This window comes from Petaurus breviceps, unplaced genomic scaffold (assembly GCF_028583685.1).
Source record: "Petaurus breviceps papuanus isolate PSGF00001 unplaced genomic scaffold, PetGlider_PUasm1.0 173, whole genome shotgun sequence".
NCBI lineage: Eukaryota > Metazoa > Chordata > Mammalia > Diprotodontia > Petauridae > Petaurus > Petaurus breviceps.
The window spans coordinates 3,040,852-3,055,320 of record NW_027185759.1 but is presented as its reverse complement, the minus strand read 5'-3'; the positions used below and the strand labels follow the sequence as shown (position 1 = coordinate 3,055,320).

The following is a 14,469-nucleotide window of genomic DNA, read 5'->3' as shown; positions in this document are numbered from 1 at the left end:
CCATGTAACCTTGAGCAAGTTACTTAACCCCGACTGCTTTTAGAAAACAAACAAACAAAAAGAAAACATCGACTGAGGGGAAGGGGTTGTGATCTGGGTGAGTGAGGAGGATGGATCTCACCCCTGAGATGCTTAAGGTTTTGAGGGTTTTCCAAAAACATGGCACTGGCAAGTTACCCAGTCCCATCCTGCATGCCCTAGAACAAATGCTTGGAGAATCTCTGAAAGGACTTCTCTCCCTCCTGGAGCTGCCCTCTTTCCTCCCTGTATTCTTGACCTGTACTGGAATCCTGGGTGGATGCCAGGGATGCTGGTGGGCATATGCAAGACCGACTATTAGGTGTGGGGCAGGGAGCCGAAATGGGCACACAACGTGTGTGCAGGGAAATGGTAGTAAGGGATGCTCCACAAAGGTTGTTAAATTCAGTGTTGAATTAAATAGAATTGACTCCCAAGGACCATCACAGAATTTGGGAAATGAAAAAAAATGTTTCTAGGGTGTCCCAAGAAGTTTTAACGTAGTATTAAGCTTTAGTAACTTAATTAATAACAGTAATAAATAACTAAATAGAACTTTAATAGCATAAAAGCATACAAAGCCTTTGGGAATGCCCTGAGTGATCACTGAGCTTAGAATAAAATGCTTATCTCTCAGCAGCACCAAGAGGAAGTCAGGCCAAGTCACAAAGCCAGCTCTATGGGTTCCTGGGTCATCTCTCTTGCCAGGGCTTAGAAGACCATCTTAGCTTCTCAGCTGACTTTGCTCCCCACCCTCCTCTGGCTCAGCACCCACTGGCATTACTATAGTGAAGGGGGGAGGGAACAAGAGCCTGCTAAGCCTCCCATGTTCTGGGCGTTCTGCTCAGACCTTTATAGCCCTGTGAAATGGGTGTGAATATTATTCTAATTTTACAGCTGAGGAAATGGAGTCAGGCAGAGGTTAAGTTACTTGCCTAGGGTCACTCAGCTCTGAGTCTAGATTTAAACTCAGCACTTCCTGGTTCCATGCCCAGTGGTCTACCCCTTGAACCACCTTTCTGCCTCCAAGTGAGATGACTCTTCCTGCTTTTTGTCTCAGAAAAGGGACGGCAAAACCCCATGAGTGGACTGGTCCCCACTCAGCTCCCAGAGAGTAACGGCACCTCCCGGTGGCTTACTGTTCTGGCCCGTTGTTTTCTTAATTGGGAGTCAAGGACTGCATCAGACAAGCAGTTAATTAAGAAGCATGCAGGATGAATGCATGGGTTATAAGAACAATTTAGAGTTGGAAACAAATATAACTCACAACAGAATTAATCTGCTGCATTAGTGAAATGCATAATCGTTACTATACTACATAGAAATTATCCTAAAATCAGATAAAATCCTAACTCTTTCATTTTATTGGTAATTCATTCCAGAAACCTGAGCAATGAAGCACCATAGAGTGCTTGGCATACAGTAGGAGCTTAATAAATTTTTGTTGCCTGACTGGTTGACATGGTCGAAAGAATTTGGGTAAAGATCAATAGAGAAAAAAACAACAACAGAAAAGATGCTGTTATTTAAGAAAACCCCAGAGAAAAGAAAGAAGGGAAGAGTTTGGTAAGCAGACCCCAAGTCTGACATCAAGACATGATATGCTAGTTATAGGAAATTCAATCATCCAAGGACCTGCTAGAATTCTCTCTGTCTCTGTCTCTCTCTCCCCTCCCCCCTCCAAGAAGATGTAAACAAAGAGAGTAAAGAAATTCTAGGTTTATGCCAATGGATGGATTCCTGCTCCTTGTGTTTGCTTAGACAGTTCTGGGAAAAAGTGAATTTTCCCTTTTGTCAGATAAGTGACATGGACATTGATAAGTCTCTTTGACCAAGGGTGGATGCCCATTGTACTAAGCCAACTGTCCCAATAAAGTACATTTTCTCATTACTTGGTAACCAGTCTCCACCCTCAGGTGCACCCCTTTTGCAGAAGGCTTTATAAATATTAAGATTCTGCAGGCTTTGTCTCTGTTTGCCAGAGGGAACAATGAGCCTATTTTGTTCACTGCTTTTTAGATGTAGTTAATAAAATTGATTAGAATGTACTCATTTGTCTCTTGGAAATTTTCCATCATCCCACCTGAAAAGGTGGAGGAACCAGCAAGAGTCTATGACATTCTGGACCTGATCCTGCCCAACAAGGAAGAACAGACCACAGACCACTTAGTCTAGAATTATTTCTGAAATACTATGTGCCAAGGCTGTGCCAAGGTGTGCTAAGGGCCAAGGATACACAGATAAACCAAAACGCAGTTCTCCCTACCCCAAACCTAGAGGCGCACAGTCCAGTGTGACATCATTGGGATGCAAATAACGGGGCCACATGGGACTCTTCTCACAGAGAAAAGCAAAGCCAAGCTCGGTCTGATGAGAAGACTTGATTTGGGAAAAGAAAATGTCAAATGGCTCAGAAAAACCCTAAGTAGGCTGTAAGGGCCTCAGATCCTGCAGGAAAAGTCAGCCTGCAGGAGCAGGAAACTCTCTTGAAGGAAATTCTGAAAAGACCACACAGAAACGAGTGGTGGAGGAAGGAAAGGGGGGTGTCTCAAGGCGCCAATGGCATGGCTGCGAGCTCCTCAGCCAACTTCAATTTTCTAAAAGACACACACAGAAGGTCCAAAGCCAGGTGGCAGAGGATGACCATTAGGCTGAGGACAACTGCTCAGAATGAGGGTGGGGGGCTGACAACAAGGGAGGATGGACAGACGGGTCTACTCTTCTCTTTCACTGTCTCTGTCTCCTCTGCCAGGGAGAAATACCTTTGGGTTGGACAGGAGGTGACCAAAATGGACGGCGAGACATTGATGCCCGAGAGATGGAGCTAAGACAGCAGACCCGGCTACATTGGTAGGTCGAGGCCACTGGTTTCAGGTGAACCAAATCCCCAGGTACTGAAAGAATTGGCCAATGTGATTTCCCCCCCCCCCCCAGGGCTGTCTGAAAGAGAATAGAGGGGGTGGCTGAGGACTAGAGAAGAGGTAAGAATACTTTATCAACATACACACACACACACACGCATACACACTCACACACAGACACACACAGACACACACACGCGCATACACACTCACACACATACACACACAGACACACACACGCATACACACTCACACACAGACACACACACGCATACACACTCACACACATACGCACAGACACACACAGACACAGATACACACAAACATACACACACTCACACACATACACACAGACACAGATACACACACTCACACACATACACACAGACATACACACACTCACACACATACACACAGATACACACACTCACATATACACACCACACACATATACACACGGCATTTTAAGATTTGAAAAGAGATTCCCACTTTTCAGCTCAGTTGATGCTCACGCCACCCCTGGAGGCAGGTGCTATTATTATCCCCATTTTTCAGGTGAGGAAACTGAGGCAGGACTTGGTTATGGGAAACAAATTGTAAATGTCTACAGCAAGATTCAAACTCAGGTTTTCTTGACTCCATGCCCCAGGCTCTACACAGTTGCCAAGAGGCAATGTACCCATTTTCAAAAAAGGGGGAGAAAACAGAGTCAGGCCGCCAATCCTGACTGACACCGAAGAACTGTGTGACTCTTAGCAGGTCCCTTAACATGTCTGAGCCTCAATTTCTCCTCTGTAAAATGGGGCTAATAACAGCACCAGCCTCCTGTAGGAACCAAATTAAAGAAGTTACCTCCAAAGTGCTTTGGACACCTTAAACCACCATAAAAATGGGAGTGAGTGGAAGGGTGTGTGCTGACAATGGGCAGCAATGCACCCACAATGAGTGTGGGCCCCTTACCGTGTCACATTCTCCTCTTCCTGGTGCTAGGCGTGTAGCAGACATATAGCAAACAGCCACCAAAGTGGTCTTCCTAAAGCATAGGTTTGACTCACCACCCCTCACTCCATAAACTTCAGTGGCTCCCCAGTGCCCCAGGATCAATCTCCTCCATCTGGGATCCAGAGCTCTTCACCATCCCTGCTCTCCATTTTCCCAGGCACTACATGGCGCAGACATATTGACTGTTTATCCCTGTGTGACATCCCACATCCCATCTGTAGATCAGGCTTTCCCCAGACCCATAATGAGCTCTCTCCTCCACTCCCCATCCAGACATTCCTGGTCCTCTTTCAGGCCCAGATCAAATGGCCCCTCCTACCTAAGGTCTATTTCTCAAATGGAACCTTTAGGTTCAGGCTGGACCTGAGACTGCTTTAAGAACCCCCAAGGCTTCCCTTCCAGAGGGGAAGGGCCAGGCAGCAGGAGCTGCTGGAGGCTGGTGGAGATCACCAGCCTGCCTGTTGTGAAAACAGGTCCATGGAAATAGCGGTCTGGAGGTGGCATCTCAGGCCAGGATGGCATTTCCTTGATATGTCAATAATCCCGGGTGTTTATAGGGCCGAAACTCCCACCTCGCTATGCCAGTCAAGCTGCAGAAACACAACCAGTCCAACAGGTCTGGGTCTGCCACACATGTGGTAACTCTTGCCCTCAGAATACCCCGCCATCTCCAGGATGGCTCTGGCACATTAGAGCTAGACAAGTTAGCCTCCCCAGCTCACAGACACCATGTTTTGACAGGTGCCTGGCATTGCCTTAATTGTTAATCACAAGAGACCCCTCCTTGGCTGATGACTGGACAGATTGGAGGCCCTGATAAAGTCGTGCTTCCTTTAACTGGCTTCTACTGGGTTGAAACCAAAGAGTAAGTCAGAAAACAAGCAGGAACAGCTCCACCCAGGTGACAATTAGGTGTGAGTAGGAAACAGTGGTTTCTGTAGCCAACATCCTGGTCCCTGGGCTTGAGAAGGCAGAAAGATAGAGCTCACTTAATTTAGGTCTCGAGCCCAGCCCTGGACAACACATCTGACCAGACAATGTGGGGAGCTTGCAAAAGAGAACAGCAGAGTCTCCATAGGCCAATGCCGGCCCTGCAAGGCCCTGCTGTCCCTGGCAGAAATACCCAAGTTCAAGGTCTGAGGCTGGAGGCTGGAAAACCAGTGGTGATGTGAGTCCCATTGGCAGGAAGAAGGCTGGCACCGGTGCAGAGCATCAGAGAGCAGCAGTCTGTCTGCCAGTTCCCTCAGCTCTCTGCCCTCTCCTCACTCCTCCACTCTTGGTTCATTGGGAAATGTGGGAAGACCACCTACGGTGCGCCCTCAGGGCTGTGGGATAGGTACTGGAGGTTAGAGGGGCTTAGGGAAGGAGAGGGAGAAGGCCAAGGTTGTTCTCTAGGCTTCCCAGAGGGAGCAAGGAGAGAAGCTTGGAATTCGGTACTGGACTTGGTGGCTCTGGGCAGGTCCCCTGAGCACAGGACCTGAATGTGAAGGAAACAAGCAAGGCTGACTGCCAATGAAGCTTGGGCAAGACTCTGCAGGGGGCTGGCTGGATCACAGCTTTCCGCCTCTTGTCCCTGGCACTAAGCAAGAGATCTTGTACGAGAATTCAAGAACAACTTTCAAAGAAGGGATGACTCCTTCTCTCCTTCCTCCCTCCCTCCCTTCCTTCTTCCCTTCCTCCCTGTCCTGCTTCCTTTCCCCCTTTTCTCCCTCCTCTCTCTTCCCTCCTCTCTGATCCTCCTTCTCCAAACCTCTTTCCTGCTTAGAATCTATGGATTCCACTTAGTGTCTGTGGGGCCCTTTCATGTCTGCCCCTCTCCTTTCCCCAAGCAGGTGATGCGCTCACCGGGAGCAGAGAGTAGGCAGGTCTGCAATTCCCAGCTGAGATGATGGGGTTGTCAGCCTAAAGGAGGCAATTGATCAAATCATAACCAAGGAAGGGAAAGAAGAAAGAAAAGAAGGAAGGACAAAGGAAAGGGAAGGAAAGAATAAGGGAGGAAAAGGAGGGAGCAATAGGGGAAAGGAAGCAGGAGGGAAGGGAGGAAAAAAGAAAAGGAAGGATACAGGAAAGGGGAGGAAGGAGAGGATGAGAAAGAAGAAGGAGGGAAGGAACATCTGAACATCTGGCCCGCACCTAGAGCACTGAGGTGATTGTTTTGTCCTCAGAATTTAAAATGAACACAGGCAAACCAGAGAGGCCCCCAAGGGGCACACCATGAGTCCAGAGGGCCTACGGGCTATGGGAGAACAGGCAGGAAACTTGCAATGATGAACACAGAAAAGGGGAGCTCTACCCTGGAGCTTTCTCTAACCTCCAGGACACCTGGGATGGGGAGGGTGTGTGCTGGCCCCAGATGCAGAGGATTTCCAGCCCAAACAGCTCCCTGACCGCTGAAGACACCGTGAATGGGATGGGCGGCCTCTCACCTTCCTGGCACTCAGAAGCCATGTTAGGGGCCAGCGGGATGCAGGGGATTCCTCCCCGGGGGTCCTCAGGCTCCTTCCAACTGCAGGGCTCTGTGGGCCCATGAAATAATGTCTGTTTTCTTAATAAATGTCAGTCAATCCGCTGGTTGATTGTCTTGGACCTGAGGGCCCCTCCAAAATTTTGGGCAAATGACTTGAGAATCTAATTCAGGTCACAGCAGGGCCACACCTAGGCAAAGCAAGCACCAGAGGAGCCCCCATGTCCCTGCCTGATGTGCGCCCTGTGAACCAGGTCCCAACCTCTCACTCCCCTGTCTGCCTCTGTCAGCCCCAGGTCCACCCATGCACGAGCAGTGCAGGATTCGAACCCAGCTCTTCCTGACTCCTGGTCCAGTATTAATGCTAACAACAGCTCTGATTCACATGGTCTCATCTGATCCTCACAGCCATAGGTGCTCCCTTGTCCCCATTCTAGAGATGAGGACACTGAGGCCAACAGCAGTTCAGTGAATTGCCCAGGGCGGGACACAGCTGGTGGGATTTGAACTCAGGTGCTTCTGCCCCTGCATCCCCAGCAGCCTCTAAGGCTAGTTTGAGAAGTAGGGGGAGAGAACAATCATTTCTCTTTGTGACCATTTGTTCTGTTTGTTCAAATGCACCCCACAGGGTCTCTTGGAGAGAGCAATTCCACCATGAGGGGCCATAGACTGGGCTTGAATGACAAACACTCAGGTGCAAATCTTGCCTGTAACACTTCCTAGCTGATCACAGAGTCTCAGCTTCCCCATCTGTAAAATGGGAGGACTGACACCCCAAGCCCTGTCCACACATCCCGCCATCCCTACAGAAATCGGAGCTGTGGCTGCTACTAGGATGTAGCTATCTGCATTTTCTGGGGCAAGGGAGATAAGCCACTGGGGCAAAAGACCAGCCCCAAGCCTTTGGGTCTCGGCCAGAGTCCAGCCCAAGCACCAGGATCCTTGGCTGTACCCAGACAGACCTGCTAATGCCCACTCTTTCTTTGCCAAAATGTCTTTAGTTCAGAGGGTTGAAGTGGTCAGCGCCAGTAACCCAAGGCATTCCTTGAGTCAGCCACAAAGACACAAAGAGAGCTGGACCAGTGGTGCTGTCCAAAGGCTCAGTCAACCTGAGGACAGGGAGGAAGTGTCTTTGCCACAGGCTTGGTCAGTTTTTCAAAGGGTCACCTCTGAGGCCTCTTTTGGGGGCACAATCCCTCCAACTACAAGTTCACTTTCCAAAGCAAAGTGCTTTCACCTGTAGGCGGTAGTGGGGAAGCGGCATGTTCTAAGCTCCCTTTCAGGCCCTCCTCCATCCCACACTTCTGTTTCACGTTTAACTCTCCAGGCTTTCAGAAAATCACTGAATCAGAAAGCTGGCAGGGGCATGGAGAACACACCTGGGGACCAGATGCTTGGATGGACAGTCCCACGTGCTCCTGCCCTGCAGACTCCCACCCAACTGCCTCCCAAAGAACGTCCAGTGGTAAACGGCCTGTCCTCGACAGGCCCCATCCTGATCCTGCCATTCTGTGAAGACGGAGCTGCAGGCCGTTTGTGCCCCGACCCCCCGCAGCTAGCACCTCTCCCTGCATACCACCCCAGCAGAGGGAAGGCTTCCTGCCCTGCCCCCCCCTGCCCCCCCCCCCTTCATGATGAACTCACCCAGGGGCTCAGCGGCTTTTAAAAATTCTCCATGAAAAAAACGACCCTCACTGGCTCTCATATCCCAACTCTTCCCTTCCCAAGTCCACAGGACTTAGGGCAGGGAAGTCAAAAGCATAAACATATATGAGGGCACTTAGGGCTAGGCAGCTGCTGAGAGGCTTCAGAAATGAGGAAACAGAGTCTGAGGTCTGGCAACAAGGCTCCAATGTGCGCAGGAAAGGGACAGCATGTCCTCTGGGGAGGGAGGGCTGCCCTCCTCCCCATTCCCACAGCTTCTAGGCCTTGGCCCCAACCCAGCAGCCCCAGCCCCACTGGGTGGCCAGACCCTGAGCACACAAGGAGGGTCTGTTAGCATCCCGGGGCTTCCTGGCTTGTTGGCACCTGCCAGACCTTGCCCTTGGCTTCTGTGACCTAGAAGGACCCTCCAAGGCCTCCTCCATGCCAGGAAACAGCCCGGCATGAGTGCCTGAAAGGAAGCTTCTCACAGCCCGGAGCGTACATGTGGCCAATTAGCTAGCCAGCCCCCATCTTAAGAGGAGAGATCTGCTACCAGAAAGGCCCTTCCACAACGTCCCCTCCTTCACACCCATCCCAGTGAGACTCGCGCCCATTTTCTCTGAATTGGTCTGAACAGTAAGCAACGCCACTTTTTCATGCACCTTTTTCATTTCTCCACCAAATGCCAAACTGCTGGTTGGCCGTGGCCTGCAGACAAACAAATCAGGACACCCCAGAGGGGAGGAGATGCAGCAACGTGGTCCCCTTGACAAGAAATCTGGCAATGAGGAAAAGTCCAGCCAAGCCCTGAGAAGGCAGGGAGCCTCAGGGGAAGGGGAACTGGGAGCTTGGGGAGGGGGCTGGGACCCTGTGGGGGGAAGGGAACTGGGAGCCCTGCACCCCTGGTCCTGGCTTGGAGCAAAGTGGAGAACAAACCCAATTTTGCCTTTCATGGCCTGGCTGCCTGTGGACAGGGCATGGGCCTCTCTGCGCCTCATTTTCCTCATAGGTGGGATGAAGGGGTTGGACCAAGACTTCCAACTGTCTGATCTGTGGACTAGATTTGAAGGAGTCTTCGAAGCTGGGGCGGGGGGGGGGGGCAGTCGCAATTTTATTATCTCTAACCTCTAAATAAAATTGAGCATTTCCTTCAGTGGGGACAGGACCAGCCTCCACCTTACAAGACTGTCCTAGGACTAAATGACATAATGTTTGTGCAGTGTCTGCATATAGTAGGCACTTAATAAATGCGTGTTTCCTCCTTTCCTTCCATGCATGCTTTTTATATGCCTTACCATTTCCTACCTTAGCCTGCCTTTCTATTCCTCTGACTGAAAGAAAAAAAGTTCTAGATAAGATTAGCCGATCTTATCTAGATGTCCCACCTTTTTTTATTTGTTTTGGTCCAGTGTGTGACATCACCCATTTAAGGGTCTCCCACCACTGCTGCAGAGCAATTTGCCCAGGGCCACCTGGTCAGCATGCCGGGCAGAGTCTACCTGGGTCCCAAGACCTGGTTCTCTGCCAGGTCAAGCTTCCCCTCATCTAACTAACTAGTGCATGGAGGTGAAAAGCTGGAGGTGTTGCTTTAAGAATAAGTCTTTGGGAAATGAAAATGTTTGTCCTCAATTTGGTTTTAAAATGTTTTAAAGGAATAAGAGGTAAAAAAATGATAGAACAAGATGGTCACAAGCTGCTCATTTTACTGGGGTACAACTATAACTATCAAACAAATGCGGAATAAAAACAGGCCTTACAAATCCTCTCATTCTACAGATGAGAAACAGAGGCACCAAGCAGCTAAGAGACTCAGAATCAGCAGATCCAAAGCTGGAAAGGGATTTTGAAGCCATCTAGTAAAACCTGGTCCTTCTCCTGATGAGGAAACAGACTTAGAGACATTGAAGGTGGTATAAGAAGGTAGCCAGGGACAGAACTGAGGTGTGAACCTGGACAATGTAGTACACACATCATGGGAAGACAAGACACTGGGAGTCCCAGGACCCGGGTTTGAATCCTGCACATACTTCTGTGTCACCTGTGGGATCTCGGACTGGGACTCAGTCTCATCATCTGTAAAATGGCCAGCTGGCTCTGAGATCCCTTCCTGCTCTAAATTCATGATCCCAGGTCCCTCTGACACCAAATCTTATTTCCACTTCCCCCAAGTTACCCTGGGGGACAGAGCAGGCTAGGAGCCAGACCTCTTAGGGATACTTGCAGTGTCCATTTGTCACCTGCCATTAGGGGAGGGAAGGTGAACCCCGCCTGGGAGAAGCGTCACTTGGGTCAGCCTCCTCTGCAGAATCCGCCAGGAATCCCTTCCTTCTACTCTGTATATCTCTGCAAGGATGTGCTTGTTAGCTAGAGGCCCCCCATCAGACTGGGAGCTCCTTGAGGGCAGGCACTGTCCTTCCCTTTCTTTATGTCCCCTGGGCTTAGCCCAGTGTCTGACCCACATTGCTTAACCAATGCTTGTTGAGTGACTGAAGTAGAGAGTGGGGCTTCTTCCTCCTCATTGCCCCCCCTTGCTTCTCCCCAAACCTGCCGTTCTCATTCCCCTGTTTGACACATGTAGGGCCGCACGAGAAAGAGACCTTTCCTGGTGCCTTCTAGGTGCCTGTTTTGTCTATTCTTGGGCTGACAGTGTTCTCCAAAACCCTGAGAAGGGAGTAAAGATCCTTCCTGCCCCTGCCCTCCTGCCTCTGGAGCTCAGGCTGCCTGGGGAAAGCTGCCTTGTGGTGAGGCTAAGCCTGGGTGGTGCGGCAGTGCCACGGAGGGCATTCGTCTTGTTGGTAAAGAGGATTAGACTGAGTGAACTGTCAGGTTTGGGAGTCACCTGAGAGAGGCGCCAGCATATGAGATCACCAGGAGCCTGGGGATGGCATTTACATACTAAGCTCAGGCATCCTTTTTCTGTTTCCGTCCAAGGAAGAATTTATTTCTAATTCAGTAGCACAGAGCTTTATGTGAAAAAGCAAAACAAAACAAAAACAAAAAATGTGTGAAGGGGTCCTGGGACCATCCTGGGGAAAAATTAGCCGGGGAGGGTCTAATCTGACCTAGAAGCATGTGTGGCAGGTCCAAGGAGGAAAACCAACAGCATAGAGAATGATGTTTCTCAGAACGATTTGAAGTGTTTGGCAAACGAGGAAACTGAGGCTCAGAGAGCTAGCAGGCCTCCCTTGGACTCGTCTGACTGGAAGAGCCTAGAACTGCCCCTCCCCTCTTGGCAGAGGTGGGGGATAGCAGGGATGGAACATTACCTAGAACACTGGACTCCACTGACATGCTAGTTTGAGCAAAATGGTTTTCCTCTTTTTTGTTCTAGGGTGTGAGGAGAGGAAATGTCGGTAATGCAAAATCAAACTTTCTTATTTAAAAGGCAAATGGCTCTCTTCATTCCATCCTGGACCATCCTCAGCCTTTGCTTACACGGCTTCAGCTCACTCCTCATGCTTGGATGGCTTTCCAAGCGGGGTGCTGGGCCATGTGCAGGGCGTGAGCTTTGCCCAGAAGCCACCCCCAGGGCTTAGACCACGGGGCTCAACTGATAAGAGTTATCGCCGTAGGGTAGGGGAGGGGGAATGAGGAGGACTCAGAAGAGCAACATGGTGCCTGGCAGAACAGGGATCTGGGCAATGCCCTGTCCGCAAGGGGCCAGGAGCATCTGGCAAGGACAGTGACACCTTTTCGACCTGACTGCATTCTCATCTGCAAGACCAGGGTCACCAAAGCCTTCCCTGCCATGGGGACTGCTGGGACGGTCAGCCAAATTGAATGGGCTTGAGGTCTTGCATTTTCTGAGATTCAAAAGAATGGAATGGATGGACATACTAGGACTAAGGGTCTGGGGGAGGGGGGTCCTGCAGAGCAGAGACAGCCCTGGCTCCCCCTACCCAAGATCAGAGAAAACAGAGGGACCCTGGCCCAAGACAGGGCAGAAGGAGGCAGTGGAGAGCTACTGGCTTTGGGCCAGAGGATATGGATTTGAATCCTGCCTCTGACACTTGAATCTTATCCATAAGTTTGTGATTCTTCCTGTCAATAATGTTTATTTTCAGAGACTGTCTCTAGAATTTGCTTACGCCCTTATTGGAAATGTATATAGAAGTGAAACATTAGATATATGTAAAATATTATATAGAGATTATATCATACAATTATATTAATTTCAGTGTTTGTTTATCCTGCATGACCTTCCACAAATATCTCTACTCCCAGGGCCTTACTCTCCTCATCCACAAAATGAGAGGGTTAAAGGAGGTGACTTCAGAGAGCCTGTCCCTGCCCTGGGCCTCAGTTTCCTCATCTGTAAAATTAGAGGGCTAGACTAGCTGGCTTCTGAGGGCCCTTCCAACCCTCCATAAACCAAGAGATCAGACAAAGCCCAGAGGACAAAGATAAGCAGGAAGATGAGAAGGAAAACCCAAAGAAAGGGAAAAGGGAGTGAAGAGCAGAGAGAGGACAAGAGACTGGCCTTCTCCTTCCCTTGTGAGCAGTGGCCAACAGGGACCCTGTGTGTGTGTGGGGGGGAGTCTCAGGGAGACCCCTGGAGTCTGGAGGGTCATCCCCATCTCCTCTGCTCTGACAGCAGAAAGAAGGGAATCCCTTCCTGAAGGCCCAAAAATGTTGTTGCTATAGGAGCAGGTAAGCAGATTAGACTCGAAAGACCAGTTTAAGCACTCACAAAGAATTTAATCATCAGGGCTGGTGCAATTGCCCAAGAAGACTTTCCAATCATTTCTGGTTGCATTCTGTTCTCTGTACAGGGATCCAGTGCAGTCTCAAGGACTCTTGTCCCCTCGGGACCCATCAGAGGACCCAGTCCCCGGCCAGGACCCTCTTCTGGGGCAGGTCTAGGGGAGATTCAGGCTGGGAATGGAAATCAGAATTGGATTTGCTACTGGAACCCACTTTGATTTTTTAACATGGAATTAAAGTCCCAGGCAAGGAGGGGAGGGGGGAGTGAACCCTTGAGACCATCCCTCAGAAAGAATACTTCTGGACAGACAAGCACGAGAAATTTTTGGATGAGCTCCAAGGATCCACAAAGGTATCCTGCCAGCTTCCCTTTCCTCACCTCTTGGGAGGGTGCTAAACCCCCATCAGGCTGCCTTCTCCGGGGAGCCCAATGTTCCTTCCTCTGGTATCTCCTGGAGTCTAGGGCAACCTTCATGGCCCAAACCAGGTCTTCTAGTCATTCTCAGAAGCTCACGGGGGTGGTGGGCTTCTCCCCCTTTTTGTCCCCCTAAAGACAAGCCTTCAGGCCTCTCCCTCAGCTCTGAGCCTAAGTCTGCCCTCGGGACTATGCCTGCCAGAAGCCCCAAGTGGCCAAAACCAAATCAAAGAAGAAGGAAGGGGTCAGGCAAGACTTACCATCTCATTGTCCTCTCCTTTGTTGAGCATGGCATGGTGGCCCTTCCCATACTTCTCCCCCATGAAAGAATGCTGGATTGTGTCTCCTGTGCCTTCTGGGGAAGCTCTGCTGTCAGGGCAGACTCATGGAGGGCCGCCTGGCACTCTCTGCAGCTGAAATGGTTAATGACCCAAAGCCAAGGTCAAGGCTCTTTCTTAAGAACACACACACACACACACACACACACACACACGAGTCACAGCTCTTCCTCTTTGAACTGAAAGGTGGAGGCTCCTCCCCCAAGTCACCCTCGGCTGGGAGGACCTGCTGCTCCTACCTGGCTTGGGGCTCCCAAACTCTCCCCTAGCCTCGGGCCTGCCCAGCAGGAGGCTTCTTCCAGGCAAATGCCACTGCTCCAATGCCAGGCAGATCAGGGCTGCCAGGCCAAGACAATAAAGAAAGCTGGCTGGATGCCTGGGAGGAGGGCAGAGAGAGGGGAAGGCTGCAGGGAGCTCCCATGGGGGAGGAAGGGGTTGGGGGTGCAGGCCTGGGAGCCAGAACATTGACCTTGTTCCCAAGGAAGGGTCACCCCACAATGGCAGGACCTGGGGGACAGCCCAGAGTCAGAATCACTTGGCCTCAGCTAAATGGGGATGTTTAGGAGAACCCTAGCCCAGCTGTGCCTGGGAAGCTTGGATGTGGGAGACAGCACTTGGACAAGACAGGGGTGAGAGTCTTAGGCCTCAGAGAGCCCTGGATGAGAATCCTACTTCTGTCACTTGCCAATGAACGTGCCTGCTGTGGCTTATCTCACAAGGACATTGTGGGATTCAAAGTAAATTAGGTAAATGCTGCATGAAAGTCAGCTAGAATAGTTACTGATTCCACAGATAACCTAAGAACTCCACAGGGAGAAAAACCTGCTCCTTGAGAAAAGAAACAGCTTCATTCTTTATGCTTATATCCTCAGCACAGAGCCTGGCACACAGTGAGTACTTTTAAAATTCTTGTTGATGGATAGCTGTAAGGACAGGTGGACGGATGGACAGATGGATGGATGAATGGATGGATGAATGGATGGACAGATAGATGGATGGACGGATGGATGGATGGATGGATGG

General features: G+C 50.3%; 1 protein-coding gene across 1 annotated transcript in view; it reads right to left on the bottom strand.

Annotated features, from left to right (window-relative positions):
- Positions 1–14,469, bottom strand: part of ATP13A4 (ATPase 13A4) — an 87,494-nt gene that overhangs the window by 65,671 nt on the left and 7,354 nt on the right. Inside the window, exon 2 of the mRNA XM_069083214.1 lies at positions 13,369–13,521. Coding sequence (XP_068939315.1) covers positions 13,369–13,431 — 63 coding nt within the window. The 5' untranslated portion in view covers positions 13,432–13,521. The remainder of the gene's footprint in view (positions 1–13,368; positions 13,522–14,469) is intronic.